The sequence below is a fragment of the Oncorhynchus kisutch genome, linkage group LG25 (genome assembly GCF_002021735.2).
Source record: "Oncorhynchus kisutch isolate 150728-3 linkage group LG25, Okis_V2, whole genome shotgun sequence".
Classification (NCBI taxonomy): domain Eukaryota; kingdom Metazoa; phylum Chordata; class Actinopteri; order Salmoniformes; family Salmonidae; genus Oncorhynchus; species Oncorhynchus kisutch.
Genome location: NC_034198.2, coordinates 39,489,358 through 39,510,447, shown reverse-complemented (window position 1 = coordinate 39,510,447; position 21,090 = coordinate 39,489,358). Strand labels below are relative to the sequence as shown.

Below are 21,090 nucleotides of genomic sequence, written 5' to 3'. Positions count from 1 at the left end.
GGCCCCAGATGTGGTTTGTCATCACTCAGTCCAAGAAGCCTGGTCCCAGATGTGGTTTGTCATCACTCAGTCCAAGAAACCTGGTCCTTGATCTGCCATCATGTCAACTCCTTGTTTGTTTGCATGACAAGACGTGGCATGATGGCACAAACAGACTGGTACCCAGGCTTTCGCCGTCCCAGTAACAGAGATACAACGGTTTTATCTGGATGCTTCCAGCTACGTGGAGGTTCTCCAGAACATCAAATGTCATACTGGGTAGCCTACACGCTCCTAATTAAAAATGTCATACCGGGTAGCCTACACGCTCCCAATTAAAAATGTCATACTGGGTAGCCTACACGCTCCCAATTAAAAATGTCATACTGGGTAGCCTACACGCTCCCAATTAAAAATGTCATACTGGGTAGCCTACACGCTCCCAATTAAAAATGTCATACTGGGTAGCCTACACGCTCCTAATTAAAAATGTCGTATTGGGTAGCCTACACGCTCCTAATTAAAAATGTCACTCACCTTCCGCCGCATATCAAACACCAACACCACTGTAGGAATGCCAATCACCTGTCCAGCTCTTCAACCATCTGTCCACCTCACCCACACTGAAAACAAATCAAAACCCTCCCAGCAACAATACAACACCGAACAGGTGTTGGGGGGGGGGGGGGGTTCCAAAGACATTGAAATAAAGCTCATGGAACAATATATTACTGGGATTTACTGTGGACTTGAAGATGAGGGCTCAAACTCATTAGCAACTTGATTGCTTATTGATTTCCATTGAGAGACAAAAAGTAGTGCCTGGAGTCATAGTGAAGCAACTTGAAAACGGAGCTCCAGCTCTCATATAAAGGGTTCTCTCAAATGAAGTATTAAGGTATAAGTGCTGACAGGGGGAATACTAAGGTCATGAAACCATTCATAAAAGGAAATAGGTGGAGATGACTGAAGACACTGTGGGGGAGGGGTCCCTAATTACACCCTATGGACCCTGGTCAAAAAGGGCACGCGAGAAGAGACGGGGATTCATCCAACTAAAAGAAACAGTCCCTTTTCTGCCCTGCCTTTCTGCCCTGCCTTTCTGCCCTGCCTTTCTGCCCTGCCTTTCTGCCCTGGGTCTAACCAAACTATAAACACTTAGTTTATTATTTCAACAAATCTAGAGGGCAAAGTGCATTCCTCTTATGTCCATGAGAATCCCAAATGGCACCCTATTCCCTATATAGCGCACAACTATTGACCAGAGTAGTGTACTCCCTAGAAACCAAGCAGAACCCGGAAGGAACTGACTGAACTCACTCAATAGAACCTCAAATTTTCGTTGCAAAACATTTTGCCATTTGGAGTAAAATAGTTTCAGTTGCAAAAAAAAATGCTTTGGACTAATGATCACATCCCAGGTTTGCATTAATCTCTTTCCATAATGAAAACAAATGGGTGGGTACATCCTGTAATCTTCGTGTGTGTCTGTCTGTGAGAGAGAGGGAAATGATACAGCAGGCAGCATCCCCGGGCCACTGCAGGAGAGAACATTCTGGCATCTTTCCCTCTTACCTTCCTTCATCGCTCTTCACTCCCTCCTCTCTAAGAGAGCTGCTCTTCAACCCATCTCAAATTAATTACCTTTCCCTACGTGCCCTGGAACCAAATCTCGGTAACATCACAAATGGCACCCTATTCCTTATTTAATACTTTTGACCAGGACCAATAGCGCTATGGTCACAAGTCGTGCCATATTCTCTAGTTGTGCACTAACATGAGGAATTGGGTGCCATTAGCATTGTAAATCTCCCATCCTGGATATTAACGTTTTGTTTCCACTATTCTCACTTTCTCTAAGGACGACAAGGCAGTGGGGCCCTTACCTCACAGGGAGAAGAGAAGCAGCTCTGATGAACAGAAGAAAGCCCTATATTTCACACACCAAGAATAGGGAACAACTAGCATGGACAAGAGAGCGACAGAGGACTGCTTAGCGAGACGTTGTCAGTCTTCATGAGGACTGCAAATGCTGGAAATGTGCTTAACAGTGCTGTTAGAGGGATAAAGTCCACACAGTTACAAAGCACAACATTTTGTAGGATAGATACTGACTCGAAGTATCAATGAACACACTTTTTTATCTCTTAAATCTGTCAATATTAGCTAGTGCTCCTCATCTGTACCTGCGCCAAAACGCTGGAATTTTTCATCCTATAGCCTGTTCTCCGTATTTTTTAAATCGTGAGCCAAAACGTATTTACATGACTGGTCAAAACTCATTCGCTCATGCTCTTCTTCTCTGTAGCCCAGTAGTAGTTAAAAATCACAATATCAAAACAAACTCAGCAACAAAAACAAAGTCCCTTTTTCAGGACCCTGTCTGTCAAAGATATTTTGATTTATACAAATTAACTTCACAGATCTTCATTGTAAAAAGGTTTAAACACTTTCCCCCCCATTGTGTTCAAGGAACCATAAACAATTAAATGAACATGCACCTGTGGAACGGTCGTTAAGACTGTAGGCAATTAAGGTCACAATTATGAAAATGTAGGACACTAAAGAGGCTTTTCTACTGACTCTGAAAAACACCAAAATAAAGATGCCCAGGCTCCCTGCGTGAACATGCCTGAGGCATGCTGCAAGGAGGCATGAGGACTGCAGATGTGGCCAGGGCAATACATTGCAATTATCTGTACTTTGAGACACCTACGACAGCGCTACGATAAACACCTACGACAGCGCTACGATAAACACCTACGACAGCGCTACGATAAACACCTACGATAAACACCTACGACAGCGCTACGATAAACACCTACGACAGCGCTACGATAAACACCTACGACAGCGCTACGATAAACACCTACGACAGCGCTACGATAAACACCTACGACAGCGCTACGATAAACACCTACGACAGCGCTACGATAAACACCTACGATAAACACCTACGATAAACACCTACGATAAACACCTACGACAGCGCTACGATAAACACCTACGACAGCGCTACGATAAACACCTACGACAGCGCTACGATAAACACCTACGACAGCGCTACGATAAACACCTACGACAGCGCTACGATAAACACCTACGATAAACACCTACGACAGCGCTACGATAAACACCTACGATAAACACCTACGACAGCGCTACGATAAACACCTACGACTGCGCTACGATAAACACCTACGATAAACACCTACGACAGCGCTACGATAAACACCTACCACAGCGCTACGATAAACACCTACGACAGCGCTACGATAAACACCTACGACAGCGCTACGATAAACACCTAACACAGCGCTACGATAAACACCTACGACAAACACCTACGACAGCGCTACGATAAACACCTACGACTGTGCTACGATAAACACCTACGACAGTGTCTATAGTCAAAGGAGCGTTACACCGGGATCGATTTAGAGGTGGAGGGTCGGTCAAGGTCTAGGGCGGTGCGGTGCGTCACAGCATTATCGGGCTGAGCTTGTCATCATTGCAGGCAATATCAACGCTGTGCGTTACAGGGAAGACATCTTCCTTCCTCATGTATACCCTTCCTGTAGGCTCATCCTGATATGACCCTCCAGCATGACACTGCCACCAGCCATACGGCTCGTTCTGTGTGTGATTTCCTGCAAGACAGGAATGTCAGTGTTCTGCCATGGCCAGCGAAGAGCCCGCATCTCAATCCCATTGAGCACGTCTGGGACCTGTTGGATCGGAGGGTGAGGGCTAGGGCCATTCCCCCCAGAAACGTCCGGGAACTTGCAGGTGCCTTGGTGGAAGAGTGGGGTAACATCTCACAGCAAGAACTGGCAAATCTGGTGTAGTCCTTGAGGCGATGAACTGCAGTACTTAATGCAGCTGGTGGCCACATCTGATACTGATGTCAAATCCTGTTATGTTCATACAAATATTTACACATGTTAAGTTGGCTGAAAATAAATGCAGTTGACAGTGAGGACATTTATTTTGCCGAGTTTAGAAACATGACAATCGCAATATCGTATCAGCATCTAAGTATTGCGACAATATCGTATCAGCATCTAAGTATTGCGATAATATCGTATGGTGAGGTACCTGGCAATTCCTTGCACTACCATTCAGGATGGACATTTCTCTAGCATCACCTTCCTAGAACGCCACAGGATCACATGTCAAAAAGGTCACAGCTAAGATTATCAGTCGTGGTTTGTCAAATAAAATCTCTCCGATCTGACTGGCTAGCTGCTGGTTCTTTTCCATCCAATCACACTAAATGATTCCAGAGATGGAATGGTAGTGCTGGATCTAAGAAGGGCTATATAAATACATTTGATGGAGAAAGGTGAATGGCATTGTTGATAAGGCCCTCTGAAATGTGAAACAATGGAGGACACTGAATGGATGTGCCTTTCTCCGTTCTAAATAGACAGATGCAGTCTAGTACTCTCACACACACACACCTCTAATATGTCCCCTGCATTCATCAAAGTATCCCTAGTTCCATGCCTGGCTCTACCATTCGTCATCTTGTACAGAATGCAAATGTAGCAGAAGACAAAAATGTCAAATCCATAAAGCCGTTCATCATACACTTAAGAGAGTTACGCCATCAGTGTGCCAGCCGTTTTCCAGAACAGTAGCCTTTTAGCCCGAGTGTCACAGGGCATCCCGATTCCCATCTGAGCGAGAAACATGGCCAAGGCTTCGTTGTGTTGTCTATTCCCCTCAGGTCCCCCAGCTGGTCTGTAGACACACACCATGTATTCCTCTGACTCCCTTAATAGTGCACTACTTTTGACCAAGGGCCCAGTTACCATTTCAGAAGCACAGACTCACCCTTCAAAACATAGGGCTGGGAATTGCCAGGAACTTCACGATAAGATATTATCATGATACTCTTTTTTTTTAAGTGTTGATACAATATGTATTGAGATTCTCACGATTCAATATTTCATTACTATTCAATAGTGTGAGTTTATTGCGATTACATTTTTTATTTTTTTTTATCACACTATTGCTCACCATGTCTGCTGCACAAGGACAAGCCATGAGAGAACGAGTTTCTACAGAAATAAAAAATGGCCAGAAACTAAATTGGCTCCCTATTTTACAAAAAAGATGGGAGAATAAAGCTATGAAAGATGGGAGAATAAAGCTATGAAAGATGGGAGAATAAAGCTATGAAAGATGGGAGAATAAAGCTATGAAAGATGGGAGAATAAAGCTATGAAAGATGGGAGAATAAAGCTATGAAAGATGGGAGAATAAAGCTATGAAAGATGGGAGAATAAAGCTATGAAAGATGGGAGAATAAAGCTATGAAAGATGGGAGAATAAAGCTATGAAAGATGAGAATAAAGCTATGAAAGATGAGAATAAAGCTATGAAAGATGAGAATAAAGCTATGAAAGAAAAATACTAGAGTTGTGGGAGGTACAGCCAATTAGTGCAGAAAATATTACGATATTTAACGGTATAGATTGTCCCCCGCATCACGACTTCAACATTGAGATTTACTACATGGCTGTCTTAAATGAGCATGAGGGACAGACGGTAGCATAATGAACACAGATCCATATGTAGCTAATCAAGACCTCTTAAATTAGATATCAGCAGTGACTGGTAATTACCTACAATATTCCAGAATAGGGTTCTAGAGCAGGTGGGTGGGTCCAGTTCAGCTGCAAACGTTTTCAAAGACTTTGAAACGTAATGAAGCTTTTCAACGCGAGTCAAGTGACCACTGCACAGCATTGTGGTAACATTAAGATTCCAAACTAACCCTGTTTGACAGTTGCCAATGCCAACCAGCTAAAAATGTGTCACTCATCTTGTCTTCCTCCTGCTGTCCTCCCTCTCTCTAAACTCTGGGCTGGCAGACTAAAGTGTGAAGGAGGAAATTCTCTCACTCGCTCTTCTACACACTGAGGAGCCATATGGGATGGAGAAAGAGACAGAGAGAGGAAGTGATTAGGAATGTCTGATGTTTCCCCTGCTCTCTCTCCATCTCTCCCCCAGTGTCAGATGTTGACTTCAGGACCATTTAAGCAGCTCTAATGCCAGTAGGATGCCATTCTAATCTAAATAGCAACGCCAGGTTGACTCTTCCTTTATTATCCCTCCTTTTCTACAGTCGCTGAGGCTGAGCCCTAGGTTCAGCGGAGCAACACTGACACCCACTGGTAGGATATGGGAACTACAAGCACCTGTTACATGGGACGGAAAGAGGGAAGGCAAACTACGTGCAAATGTTTGCTGAAAACGCCAAATGTAGTTTCCGCATGGTTCTTTTCCATCCAATCACACTAATATCAGAAATGTTAGTTACTGTTTCAGTAACTAGAACGTAGGAAAACCTGCATCTAACTCCACATTAGACTGCTATATAACCATTTACAAGTATTGCAGTGCGTGTGAGTCTTCCAATACTGTAGGAAGTTACAACGCAACCATGACGCCAACCTCTAACTTAAACACTCACCACATCTAAACAACCTGCTTGGTCCTCGTCGTGAGTAAGTTAACAGACCCAATCGCAGGGCTGAAAGGTAGATTGCAAAAGGGGACATGGACGAGCACTCGTGTCTTATTAAAAAAAACATGTAACCTTTATTTAACTAGGCAAGTCAGTTAAGTACAAATTCTTATTTACAATGACGACCTACCGGAGAACAGTTGGTTAACTGCCTTGTTCAGGGGCAGATCGACAGATTTTTTACCTTGTCAGCGCAGGGATTCGATCCAGCAACCTTTTGGCCCAACACTAACTACTAGGCTACCTGCCGCCCCGGCAGCTATTGTCATACAGTCCTGAAAAAAAATGTTTACCTTTTGGCAAAATAATATATCAAATTTCATTTCCAAACAATTAGGTTCTTCTTTCCAAGCAACATTATTCAATTCATAAACCACCACAAATCAGTCGACAGCAGAACAAAGATGTCAGGTTTTTATCCTCCATTAAAAACTGAGTCTCAACAAAAAATTTAAAACAAGTAACAATTTCAAAGATTTTGCTGAGTTAGTCAGTTGGTTACTTTCCGCACGGCCATCGCTCATCCATATATTTATATGTACATACTCTTATTCCAGCCCTTTAGATGTGTGTATTAGGTAGTGGTTGGGGAATTGTTAGATATGACTGCACTGTCGGAACTAGAAGCACAAGCATTTCGCAACACTAGCATTAACATCTGCTAACCATGTGTATATGTGACCAATAAATTATGCCCTAATCTACAGATTTCACGTGACTGGGCAGGAGCTCACCCACTGGGGAGCCAGGCCGACCCACTGGGGAGCCAGGCCGACCCACTGGGGAGCCAGGCCGACCCACTGGGGAGCCAGGCAAAGTGTGTTTTTCCCCTAACAAAAGGGCTTAGAAGCCAGTTATGGAGGTCCTGGGTTAGCGTGGTTACACATGGGATATGGTTGTGAGGCTGATTGGACATAAGTCCAAATTCTCTAAAATGTTGGTTTATGGTAGAGAATTTAACATCCAATTCTCTGGCAATGGCTCTCATGTCCAGATCTGCAGTAAAGCTTGTCAATTACAAGCTCCCTGAAAACTTGACACATCTGTGGCATTGTGTTGTATTACAAAACTGCACATTTTAGAGTGTTAAAAATAATAATAATAAATTGTCCCCAGCACAAGGCGCATCTGTGTAACGATTATTCTGTTTAATCAGCTTCTTAATATGCCGCACCTGTCAGGTGGATGGATTATATTGACAAAAGAGAAATTCTCACCAACAGGGAAGTAGACTCCTTACGCTATTTTGAGAAATAAGCTTTGTGCATATGGAAAATCTCTGGGATTTTTAAAATGTAATCTCATGAAACATGGAACCGTCACTTTACATGTTGCATTTCTATTTTTGTTCAGTGTAAATTAACCAGACGGCACTATAAAGCACACTGACCCTCTGTTACGACGTCTCAAATGACACCCTATTCCCTATGGGCCCTGGTCAAAAGTAGTACCCTATAAATGACACCCTATTCCCTATGGGCCCTGGTCAAAAGTAGTGCCCTATAAAAGGGACACTTATTACAGAGCTACTGAGTCGACAGAACCAAAAGCAAATTGGTTCCCGGATATTTTTTTTGTCATCTTATTTTCGGCTGCCACATAAACAAGAGTTTATGCTAGTAGCAACAGAATGGTGTGAGCAGCAGTAAAGACCAGCCCCGTTGGGCCCCGGTAGTAGACTATAAAAATGGAATGAAGTAGTGCACTATAAAGGGAATAGGGTTTATCTGGGAAGATAAACACTACTAATACATGTCAACCTCCTGAGGCTTTCTGATGGATCTGTTGAACCGGATAGAGGGACAGATGGAGCCCAAAGCTCAGACCTCAGACTTGACACTGAAACAGCCATCTGTTGGGTTGATCTACTGGGAGAGGTGTGTGTGTGTGTGTGTGTGTGTGTGTCTGAGAAAGTGAGAAAGATGAGAAAGTTCAGGCAGGGTTTCTATGACTTCATACCACTTCAAAGTTACTGACATTCCAGTTACCCAGGACTCAAACACACCCCCCCAGTTACTAGAAACCAACTGGCTAGCGGAGAGCCTTTGGTTACTGATTAGCGGTATGGATGAGACATGCCCATTAGCTTTTTAGCTATTCTGAAAGGTAACCTTAAGGGCTTTCTGTTTCAATCTAGTTATAGCCAGTGTTGTACATAGGTTTTATATCCATACCAGTAAGAGAGAAATATGACTGAGATAATACCCCCACTTGTTGGTCCACTGACACCGGTTGGAGAGGACAAGGCAATGATTTAGCCATTTAACTTTGATAAATCAGAAATAACTGTTGATTTTCTGGTTTATTAAGAAAGATAACAGAAAAAGCATCTAGGTTTGTTACAATTATACCAGGTCAGTCCAACCCTCTTCCCGGAGATCTACTGTAGGGTCAGTCCAACCCTCTTCCCGGAGATCTACTGTAGGGTCAGTCCAACCCTCTTCCCGGAGATCTACTGTAGGGTCAGCCCAACCCTCTTCCCGGAGATCTACTGTAGGGTCAGTTCAACCCTCTTCCCGGAGATCTACTGTAGGGTCAGTCCAACCCTCTTCCCGGAGATCTACTGTAGGGTCAGCCTAACCCTCTTCCCGGAGATCTACTGTAGGGTCAGTCCAACCCTCTTCCCGGAGATCTACTGTAGGGTCAGTCCAACACAAATTTTGCTGTTCTGATTCAGCTAGATAAGGTCTTGTTGAGCAGCTAATTAGTAGAATCAGGTGTGTTAAATTAGGGTTGAACTGAAAACCCACAGGACAGTAGATCTCCAGGAAGAGGGTTGGACTGAACCCACAGGACCGTAGCTCTCCAGAAAGAGGGTTGAACTGAAAACCCACAGGACAGTAGCTCTCCAGGAAGAGGGTTGGACTGAACCCACAGGACCGTAGCTCTCCAGAAAGAGGGTTGGACTGAACCCACAGGACCGTAGCTCTCCAGAAAGAGGGTTGAACTGAAAACCCACAGGACAGTAGCTCTCCAGGAAGAGGGTTGGACTGAACCCACAGGACCGTAGCTCTCCAGAAAGAGGGTTGGACTGAACCCACAGGACCGTAGCTCTCCAGAAAGAGGGTTGGACTGAACCCACAGGACCGTAGCTCTCCAGAAAGAGGGTTGGACTGAACCCACAGGACCGTAGCTCTCCAGAAAGAGGGTTGGACTGAACCCACAGGACCGTAGCTCTCCAGAAAGAGGGTTGGACTGAACCCATAGGACCGTAGCTCTCCAGAAAGAGGGTTGGACTGAACCCATAGGACCGTAGCTCTCCAGAAAGAGGGTTGAGCAACCCGGAATTAGACAATTCCCAATATTATTTATTTTTTTAAATACAAAAAATAAATAAAAAAATAGTTATTTCAGGATGTTTAGGCGAGTTAGCTGGCTAACTTCTTGATGTTGCATTGTAGCACAGTCCTCTGATCTGACCAGTCCCAAAACATTTACCAACACAACCGTTACTAAGAGCAAAGAAACACATGCAGGTAACTGACAAAACATAGGAAACTCCTGAGTAAATGAGGGATGAAAAGTGTATTGAAAGCATGTGCTTCAACACAGGTGTGGTTCCTGAGTTAATTAATAAATCAATTGACATCCCATCATGCTTAGGGTCATGTATACAAATTCTGGGTAGACCATTGTTTTGGCTACCGTAGCTTTGCCCCCATAGGATGACAACATGTCTTGATCTAAAGGCAGCTGTATTGATCATCTGGGAAGAACAAACTTGGGTTGATCTTTCATAATGTCTGTGGAGTTAACTCTGAGAAATTAGAACCCAACACCATGGTCGTCTCAGACACCAGATCTCAACCCAAACGGGAGATTCTGGAGACAGCGTTTTACACCACTGTCCACAAAACACCAAAATGATTGAACTTTATTTTATTTTACCTTTATTTAACCAGGTAGGCCAGTTGAGAACAAGTTCTCATTTACATCTGCTACCTGGCCAAGATAAACCAAAGCAGTTCTCATGGAAGACCAGTGTAACATCCCTCCGATAGAGAGTTCCAGACACTTGTAGAATCTATACCAAGGTGCATTGCAGCTGTTCTGGCTGGTGGTGACCCAACGCCCTATGAAGACCCTTTATGTTGCCGTTTCCTTTGTGGCAGATATCTGTATATTCCAGGTAGCAGACACGTTTACCAAAAGCCACTTCCAATAGTACGACAGTGAGCACAGAGATGATTTCACTTTGTCAGCTCTGGGAATCAAACTAACGACCTTTCGGATATTAGAACACCGACCTGGTTGTTATTCTCCATCAGTCCTCTCAGTCTACCGATCTCCTCCTGCAGTTCTCTGATGACTTTAACGCTGCTGTCCTCGTCAACAAGCCCACAGTCAACGATGTTCTTAGCTTGGTTAGCGTAGCGCAATGTGCTCAGTGTCTCACCGTAGTGCACGTCAGCAGGAGAAATGGCTGGACAGAGAGATGGACACAAACAGGAGGTGGATCTCTCACTAAAAGAGCGACCAATCAAATCAGCAGTTGAGCTAAACAGCAAAACCAAAGGGAATGATCAACACGAATGCACCAAAAGTAAATCACTCTGGATAAGTGTCTGATAAACGACTCAAATGTTAAATTAATACTATGAACAGTCACCACCAAAATAGGTTACACTACTAGTCCTTTTTCTGTTAACAACCCCGACTGAATACCACTGACTAAGAGCAACCGTACTTGCTATCATGATTGTCTTGGCGTTTCCCCCCAGGTTATTTTTCAGGAGCCAGGTCAGAAGAGAGTCTCTGTAGGGGATAAACAGCTTCTTCATCATCATCCCTGTGTGGGAGCTCCCTTCTCCAGTCACACATGTATCAGCTAGGAGAGAACACAGACAGACTTTATAGGACGAAGAGCAGCTTTCACATGTTTTTGTAACTCCACACACAAAGCTAGGAGGCAAGAAAGACAAAGTAGTAAACACCCACCCCCCCCCCCCCCCCCCAGAGAGACAGAGAAAGTAGTAAACACACCCCCCCAGAGAGACAGAGAAAGTAGTAAACACACCCCCCCAGAGAGACAGACATAGTAAACACACCCCCCCAGAGAGACTGACATGAAATACTAATTGACTGAAACGGACAGGGAAAATTCCACAATAAATTCCACAATTCCAAAACAACAAAAGCGTGAAAGGACTTATGTTTCATGCCACAAAGCTAGCCAGATAGGAACACAATCATGAATACTAAGTAGTGTTGTTGCCAGTAGTGTGGCTAGCGCTTGATAGACTAATTCAAAATCCTGGTGCAGAGTTTAATTGGTATTACTAATAGCCTGAGTTGTCATGTCATGGTTGGCATTAGACATGTGGTGTGTGTGTGTGTGTGTGTGGGCGCATCTGTGCTTGCGTTTCCGTCTGTTCATGTGCTCGTCCATACGCGTGTGTGTGTGTACTAAGCATAATTTACCCAGAGCAGAGATGACACTACCCAGAGTGACCAGGGACTTGTTGATGTTGGCTCCTTCATTCAGTCTGGCACCAGTCCTCTCACTGCCTGCCAAGTCTACCAGGTGGATCTTACTCACCGTCTCACATGGCAGCTCTGCATCAAAACGAACCTGGAGACCAAGGGGGGGGGACACACACACAGACACAGAGCTGTTAACATCAGTAGGGATGGATGGCGAGTAAAGGGGGGAGATAGACAGGGACAGACAGGGACAAATCAGCACTCAACACTGTGCATCTTAACATGTTTTTCTTTGAGCCACATCCAGCTATACAAGCTGACATAATAATATATTGGACAAAAAGCTTGAGGACTGGTCTTTGGTTGCACCCTAAGGCAAGAACATACTAGTCTTCAACAAAGTCAAGGGTCACACACACAGTAAAAACTGACATGAAGACTTGATGTGGTCCTGAGTGGGTCAGTTGATCAGATCATAAGTAAAGTTGTGGGCTCACAGTGAAAAACTAAAAGTACTGTAAGTCCCTATGGATAAAAATAATCGTATTGGTATATTATAGTACAAAACATTTTGACATTGTGAAGACTTGGTCACCAGCAGTTTGTGGTTGTGTTTACCTGTGTGATGATGACGGTGAAGATGGAGTGAGAGCTAACGTCATTCATGCCCGTGTTCGCCGTGATGCGTTTGGCATTCCCAGCATGCATTAGCTCCTCAATATCAGTGTAGTTCTGAACCAGGCGCGTCGACAGGTCTGACCAGACAGACAGGAAGAGAAAAAAAATACAAATAAGTCACACATCTACCGACATGCTCATATCCGGTCAGCCACAGAGACCAGTGTTGGGTTAGCAACATGTCAACCACAGAGACCAGTGTTGGGTTAGCAACATGTCAACCACAGAGACCAGTGTTGGGTTAGCAACATGTCAACCACAGAGACCAGTGTTGGGTTAGCAACATGTCAACCACAGAGACCAGTGTTGGGTTAGCAACATGTCTACCACAGAGACCAGTGTTGGGTTAGCAACATGTCAACCACAGAGACCAGTGTTGGGTTAGAGTTAGCAACATGTCTACCAGTGTCATAACGTGGCCCTTTCAAGGTGTAGATAGTGGCTCTCCTACACACGTTCTGTTAACTCAGGTCGAAAACTCCTGGGAGAGTCTCTCCCCCTTTTCAAGCAGAGATCGAGACCACAGAGTGAACAAAGGATTTAACGCGGCCAAAATCATAAATCCTCAAAATGGGAAAAAGTCCAAAGTTTACACCTTAGATAAATACATTTAAACTCAGTTTCACAATTCCTGACATTTAATCCTAGGGGGAAAAAAAATCCCCGTCTTAGGTCAGTTAGGATCACCACAGACATTGCTCCTCCTGCAGACAAAGATGTTCTATTATATTGACAAGATAGTCGAGTGACCACTCTGACAATGGAAGATGTCATCCCAAAGGCGGTAAAGCATACGGTCTAATTATCGTGGACACTGCAGACCAGCACCATGGAGCACTGCATGGCGGGAGACGGGGTTTGTCTAGAAGAGATACAGTTGAAGTCGGAAGTTCACATACACCTTAGCTAAACACAGTTCCACAATCCCTTACATTTAATCCTAGTAAAAATTCCCTGTCTTACGTCAGCTAGGATCCCCACTTTATTTGAAGAATGTGAAATGTCAGTATAGAGAGAAATATTTCAGCTTTTATTTCTTTCATCACATCCCAGTGGGTCAGAAGTTTACATACACTCAATTAGTATTTGGTGGCATTGCCTTTAAATTGTTTAACTTGGGTCAAATGGTGCTGGTAGCCTTCCACAAGCTTCCCACAATAAGTTGGGTGAATTTTGGCTAATTCCTCATGACAGAACTGGTGTCAGGTTTGTAGGCCTCCTTGCTCGCACACGCTTTTTCAGTTCTGCCTACAAATGTTCTATAGGATTGAGGTCAGGACGTGGTGATGGCCACTCCAATATCTTGACTTTGTTGTCCTTAAGCCATTTTGCCACCACTTTGGATGTATGCTGGGGGTCATTGTACATTTGGAAGACCCATTTGAGAATAAGCTTTTCCTTCCTGACTGATGACTTGAGATGTTGCTTCAAAACATCCATGTAAATTATCCTTCCTCATGTAGCCATCTATTTTCTGAAGTGCACCAGTCCCTCCTGCAGCAAAGCACCCCCACAGTTCACTGTGAGGATGTTGTTCTTCGGGCTTGCAAGCCTCCCATCTTGTTCCTCCAAACATAACGATGGTTATATTGGCCAAACAGTTCTATTTTTGTTTCGTCAGACCAGAGGACATTTCTCCAAAAAGTACGATCTTTGTCCCCATGTGCATTTGCAAACCGTAGTCTGGTCTTTGCTGTTGTTCTGTGATTGATTTGCACTTTTCGCACCAAAGTACATTCATCTCTAGGAGACGGAACGTGTCTCCTTCCTGAGAGGTATGACGGATGCGTGGTCCAAGTGTTTATACTTGTTTACCATTGTTTGTACAGATGAATGTGGTATCTTCAGACGTTTGGAAATTGCACCCAAGGATGAACCAGACTTGGTCTACAGTTTTTTCCTCTGAGGTCTTGGCTGATTTCATTTGATTTTCCCAAGATGTCAAGCAGAGGCACTGAGTTTGAATGTAGGCTTTGAAATACATCCACAAGTCCACCTCCAATTGACTCAAATGATGTCAATTAGCCTATCAGAAGCTTCTAAAGCCATGACATTTTTCTGGAATTTTCCAAGCTGTTTAAAAGACAGTCAACTTAGTGTATGTAAACTTCTGACCCACTGGAATTGGGATAGTGAATTATAAGTGAAATAATCTGTCTGTAAACAATTGTTGGAAAGATTACTCGTGTCATGCACAAAGTAGATGTCCTAACAGACTTACCAAAACTATAGTTTGTTAACAAGACATTTGTGGAGTGGTTGTAAAACGGGTTTTAATGACGCCAACCTAAGAGTACGTAAGCTTCCGACTTCACCTGTGTATGTCCACTTGTGAGAATGTGGGAAGGGTCCGTGGACACTTAAGGGACATTTATGTTGCGTGTGTTTCATATGGTGACCTCACAAAGGACAGGAAACACACAGAACTATATCTCTGAACATTTCTCAATTATGGCGTTTGCATCTAATTATTGTATAAAATGGATGAGTAAAGATGAAACTATGTGAAATGATGTAATGTGAAATGTGTAATTTTAAAATGTTGATTACTTTTCCTTATTATCATTCACCTGACTATAATACAAATGTTGGGCTAACATATGATGGGGTCCCTGTGTTGTCGGTTTGGCTGGGAGGGGGGTCCCCGAGTTGCTGGTTTGGCTGGGAGGGGGGGGGTCCCTGAGAAAGAAAAGGCTGTAGACCCCTGATCAATGCAATAGTGAGTGATAAAGTCTTACTCTCCACATAGGGCCCATCCTTGGGGTGTTCTCTGAGGTAGAGTCCTGCCCCACTCCCTGGGTCCGTCTTAGTCGTGAGGAGGTCCTGTGCACGCTCATTATAAATCTCCAGGTAGCTAACAAACAAAGACATGGAACATTTCACATCATAAACATCACCATCGGGCTGCAGAACTATTGACCGCAAGCTTCCTTCAGTGTCTACAGGCTGTAGAAAGGTGTTTGCTATTCTGTTGGGGGTTGGTGAGGAAAGAGGTATTCTGTTGGGGGTTGGTGAGGAAAGAGGTATTCTGTTGGGGGTTGGTGAGGAAAGAGGTATTCTGTTGGGGGTTGGTGAGGAAAGAGGTATTCTGTTGGGGGTGTGAGTGGGAGGAAGTAGAGACAGGGAACATTATTGCTTAGTTGTCTGGAAACAACTTTAACACTCACAACGATCCCTCCCTGAGCACACAAAAATGAAAGCAGACACCATTTCCACCTGATTAAGTTTTAATACCCTGAATGTTTATTTAATTAAAATAGTTCTATAAAAAAATATATATTCTGACAGCGGCTGGGGAAAGTATTTTATTTAGTCATAAAATCTATAGGAATTACTGCAGCGGAGCTGGTATAAGACAGTTTGTCTTTATGTTCATTGGCAAACAGATGTAAGAGTACAGCGTGATTACAGTACATCATCCAACTAGCAGTCAGGTTAACTAGCCTAGCCCTCCTCTATGGGGTTTGGCAGTCAGGTTAACTAGCCTAGCGCTCCTCTATGGTGTTTGGCATTTAGCTCAGCTATCCTAGCGCTACTGTATGGGGTTTGGCAGTTAGCTCAGCTATCCTAGCGCTCCTCTATGGGGTTTGGCATTTAGCTCAGCTATCCTAGCGCTACTGTATGGGGTTTGGCAGTTAGGTTAACTAGCCTAGCGCTACTGTATGGGGTTTGGCAGTTAGCTCAGCTATCCTAGCGCTACTGTATGGGGTTTGGCAGTTAGCTCAGCTATCCTAGCGCTACTGTATGGGGTTTGGCAGTTAGCTCAGCAATCCTAGCGCTACTGTATGGGGTTTGGCAGTTAGCTCAGCTATCCTAGCGCTACTGTATGGGGTTTGGCAGTTAGCTCAGCTATCCTAGCGCTACTGTATGGGGTTTGGCAGTTAAGTCTGAGGGACTCTAGCTGACCTATCATACAGAAGGTGAAGAGGCCAATGTTCACCTTCCTTTACCGCATCTTCCCCCAGTTGTTCTAATCTGCTCTACTGGCTAAAAGTCGGGACAAGTAAACGTTGTGAATACCAAGAGATGACCGTACATGGTCGACCCTCAGCTAATTAGTCACATTTTAGATAGGTGCCAAATGAACAAGCCATCCAGCCAACACCATTGGACCACACTGTTTAAACTGCTAGTGATATCTCTACAACCCCCCCCCCGCCGAGGAAATCAGTAGCTTTAGCAATCAACTGTTCCGTGACAGCACCCTACAGTAGTAGTTATTAGTTGCTCAGCAGCGCGGACTCTTACCTGATCTCTATGCGGAAGGAGGCCCCATCCACCTGGTCCATCTCTGATATGTGACAGAAGAGTCCATCACAGATCCGTGGAATCAGACCTAGATCTCCCTGGAACACAAGAAAGTATAATAGGAGAGGTCATGTACATTCAACATCCGTACAGTGTATCCTGTACTCCCTCTCCTCTGCTGTCCTATACACACACACACACCCAGTCAAGCAACAACTTCTACAAACCCCAACCAATCCGCCAGGGCATCTGATGTGAAGTTAAAGAGTCTACGCCACCTTACACAAACGCAGCGGAATATGTGAATGTCGTTTCACGTCACAAAAATAAAGGGGGGGACCTTGGACGTAGTGGTTCTGCAAAGGAGTTACCTGCCGAACAAATATCGTTACGGAGCGCACAATTCGTTGAGCGGCATCAGCGCGGTGTTTAGTAGTATGAAACTATTTTACCACCGAACTCGCTTTGGTTGAAAAGGGAACCAGGAAAAAATTGTTTCTGAAAGAGAGACAGTGGTTTCACAAAATAATTAAACCTACAGCAGAAAGGGTTAAGTGTCTTCCTCAAGGACACATCAACCTAATTGCTTCTGTAAGACAGTCTGAAAAATGGCTAAAAAGTTAGTCACCAATCAACTTCAAGATTCCGCAGTCTTAGTTTCGCTTTGCATTAAAAAATAGCCTAAGCAGTCTACTTTGCATTGATAATCAACTATAAACTCAGCGACTGTTAAAAACAATGCATGAACAAAAATACGCTTTTTGGTCATAATTTAAAGGTTAGGCATTAGGGTTAGCAGTGTGGTTAAGGTAAGGGTTTAAAATAACATTATATGACTATGTGGCTGTGCCAGCAAGCCTCCATGGCAAGATTCATGACAAATTCCAACCTGCACCTAAAAACAGCCCCAAACCACGTGCTTTTTCACTGATGGCATTCTATTTGTAGCAGTTATGGTTGAGAATACATTGAAGTAGTATAAGAATGTGCCAGCCATATTATTTCATTAGAAATCTGATTAGGAACCTAAAAGGCTATCTTGAGGTTTTTAGCCAGCTAGCTAGCAGCTAGAGTCGCCACATACAGCCCAACTGTCACAAAATGAGGTAATGTAAAACCAACCTAAACTTTAATTACATGTAGCCATTACTCAAATATGCAGTGATTCCATGTGTTATTTAAATAGTTTTGATGTCTTCAGTATTATTCTACAATGTAGACAATAGTACAAAGAATAACCTTGGAATGAGTAGGTGTCCAAACTTGACTGTTAAGATACAATTTCATTACAAATATTTCTGCTGAGACGGGCTTGGATACCATTTTTATGTATCTGCCAGCAGTTTGAATGAAGTTGAAAGCAGTTTTGCGAGCCATTGCTAACTTGGGTTAGCATACAATCATTGTGCCATCTGTTCCAATAGACATCCAGTCATTGTGTTAATGCTAGTTAGCAATTGAGCTAACGCTAGTTAGCAACTTCAAAGTGCACACAGACAAAAAAAATCAAATGGGATCCACGAGTTCAACCACTCTGGTTAAGCTGAGAAAGGGCTTTATTGCTAACATTTCACACTAACCCTTAAAGATCAGTGACAAGTTACAACATATATTTGTAGTAAACAGAGTAAGGAGTGGCGCGAATCTTCGCACAGCCACCGCTAGCTCTTCATCGTCCTACAGTGCAGTGACGCACACCAGTTACATTTCAGATGGTGTCAACGTCATTTAATTTATGAATTTTACTGTAAAAAGGTCCTTTTTAAAAAATAAAAATTTAAAAGTCACCATTTCAAAGTTGTAAAAAATTACAAAAAAAAACTCCTGGGTGACTTACTGGGTTTCCTATCATGGTATAAGACTTCCCTGACCCGGTTTGTCCATAGGCGAACACACAGGCGTTGTAACCTTCAAACGCTGCCTTCAGGACATCACAGCCCAAGTCTTTAAACACCTGCAATGAACAGAGATGGCAGGGAGGGGGTGGGAGGTAAGAGGTGAATTAGGGGTTAAGCCTGATGCATGTGTGAAACCAGGGCGAGTTCAGTTGGTATGTGGGAGTTCTGCTCTGGAGGAGAAAGAGCTATAAGAACTTAAAGATAACAGAGAGATGTACAGCCTCTCCTCCACATAGAGAACAGACCACAGGGTGTCCCACTGAGGGTATAGCTGATTAACAGTGAGTGGCTTCAGGTTCAGAGGTGTGTTTGTGCGATACCTTCTCCTGAGGAACAAAGTCGGGGCTTCTGACATCAGTAGAATCGTAGGAGAAATCATAGGAGAATGAATGTCTTCCTCGGTCCGTCAGGCCAATGCCAGGAATACCTTTTTGTATGTCCTACAAACAAACAATGTTTTGATTCATTTATAAACAGGAGAGCCATTGTCATTGTGCCATCTTCATTCTAGAACCTTCGGGTTGGTCCCGATATTTGTACAAACATTTCCCATATCATCATCATCATCATCATCATTATTATTATTATTACTATTATTAAGTTCCTTCCCCCAAAATCTATGTCACTCAAAACAAAACCTGAAGGTTTCTGATGATGCTGCATTGACCTTGTTGTTTCCGTCTACAGATGTGGTCTTCCCCTTCATGTGAATAATCACCTTCGCTGACATTTCCTTTTCTCTGTGAAACGGATGGGGATTTTAGAGCAGTTTACAGGAAGTCAGGCTGCTTTATGTAGAAAACAGCAAACATTGTCCAATGTCGGCCTACAGCCGATATATTGTTCGTTTGTGGGTGAGTAAGTGCCATGACGATAAATTACAGTCAGTCGTGATGATAATTTACTTGAACAAGAAAACACCTTATCGGGTAACAAGAATTTGAACTGTGCAGTTTATCTTTGAAAAAGCATCATTGGACTTAAAGTGTTGAGTAAATTACTATATTTATCCCGCAACATTATATATAGAATATATTTCATATTTCATTACTCTTATAATTATATATAGCCTTCATTCCAGTGGAGGCTCCTCAGAGGAGGAAAGGGAGGACCATCATCCTCAGTGAATATATATATATATATTTTTTTTAAGTGAAACATTTCAGGTAAAACTATACTAAATATATTTGTCACCAAATAATTGACTAAAACAGTAATAGGAAATGAAGGTCTACAGTAGCCCTCAACAGAACTCTGTAGGGTAGCACCATGGTGTACCACAGGTAGTTTTCATCCTCCTCTGCTTACATCAACTAAAGATACAAAACCTAGGAGGCTCATGGTTCACCCCATTCCGTAGACTTACACAGTAATTATGACAACATCCAGAGGACATCCTCCAACCTGTCAGAGCTCTTGCAGCATTAACTGACAATCTTGTCAACCCAATCAAAGGATCAGAGAATGAATCTAGTACTGAAAGCATACGTTATAGCTAGTTAGCCTACTCAAACAACCAACTCAAAACAGAGAGGGGTGCTATGTTAGCTAGCTGGCTATCCAACAGAGAGGGATGCTATATTAGCTAGCTGGCTATGGTTATCCAACAGAGAGGGATGCTATATTAGCTAGCTGGCTATGGTTATCCAACAGAGAGAGATGCTATGTTAGCTAGCTGGCTATGCCTATCCAACAGAGAGGGGTGCTATGTTAGGTAGCTGGCTATGCCTATCCAACAGAGAGGGGTGCTATGTTAGGTAGCTGGCTATGCCTATCCAACAGAGAGGGGTGCTATGTTAGGTAGCTGGCTCTGGTTATCCAACAGAGAGGGATGCTATGTTAGGTAGCTGGCTATGGTTATCCAACAGAGAGGGATGCTATGTTAGCTAGCTGGCTATGGTTATCCAACAGAGAGGGATGCTATGTTAGGTAGCTGGCTATGGTTATCCAACAGAGAGGGATGCTATGTTAGCTAGCTGGCTATGGTTATCCAACAGAGAGGGGTGCTATGTTAGGTAGCTGGCTATGGTTATCCAACAGAGAGGGATGCTATGTTAGGTAGCTGGCTATGCCTATCCAACAGAGAGGGGTGCTATGTTAGGTAGCTGGCTATGCCTATCCAACAGAGAGGGGTGCTATGTTAGGCAGCTGGCTATGCCTATCCAACAGAGAGGGGTGCTATGTTGGGCAGCTGGCTATGGTTATCCAACAGAGAGGGATGCTATGTTATCTAGCTGGCTATGGTTATCCAACAGAGAGGGATGCTATGTTATCTAGCTGCCTATGGTTATCCAACAGAGAGGGATGCTATGTTAGCTAGCTGGC

At 43.6% G+C, this 21,090-nt stretch overlaps 1 protein-coding gene across 6 annotated transcripts in view; it reads right to left on the bottom strand.

Moving 5' to 3' along the window:
- LOC109870512 (uncharacterized) overlaps positions 1 to 21,090 on the bottom strand; it is a 55,274-nt gene that overhangs the window by 31,669 nt on the left and 2,515 nt on the right. For all 6 annotated transcript variants that reach the window (XR_004205458.1, XM_031804998.1, XM_031804997.1 and 3 more), the window contains 9 exons: positions 19,433 to 19,505; positions 19,086 to 19,205; positions 18,705 to 18,821; positions 16,868 to 16,965; positions 15,358 to 15,473; positions 12,560 to 12,696; positions 11,939 to 12,089; positions 11,205 to 11,345; positions 10,765 to 10,940 (listed from right to left, as the gene is read on the bottom strand). Coding sequence is in view for 5 of the 6 variants with exons in the window: in XM_031804998.1 (XP_031660858.1) it covers positions 10,765 to 10,940; positions 11,205 to 11,345; positions 11,939 to 12,089; positions 12,560 to 12,696; positions 15,358 to 15,473; positions 16,868 to 16,965; positions 18,705 to 18,821; positions 19,086 to 19,205; positions 19,433 to 19,505 (1,129 nt within the window). In the remaining variant the exon portion in view is untranslated. The remainder of the gene's footprint in view (positions 1 to 10,764; positions 10,941 to 11,204; positions 11,346 to 11,938; positions 12,090 to 12,559; positions 12,697 to 15,357; positions 15,474 to 16,867; positions 16,966 to 18,704; positions 18,822 to 19,085; positions 19,206 to 19,432; positions 19,506 to 21,090) is intronic.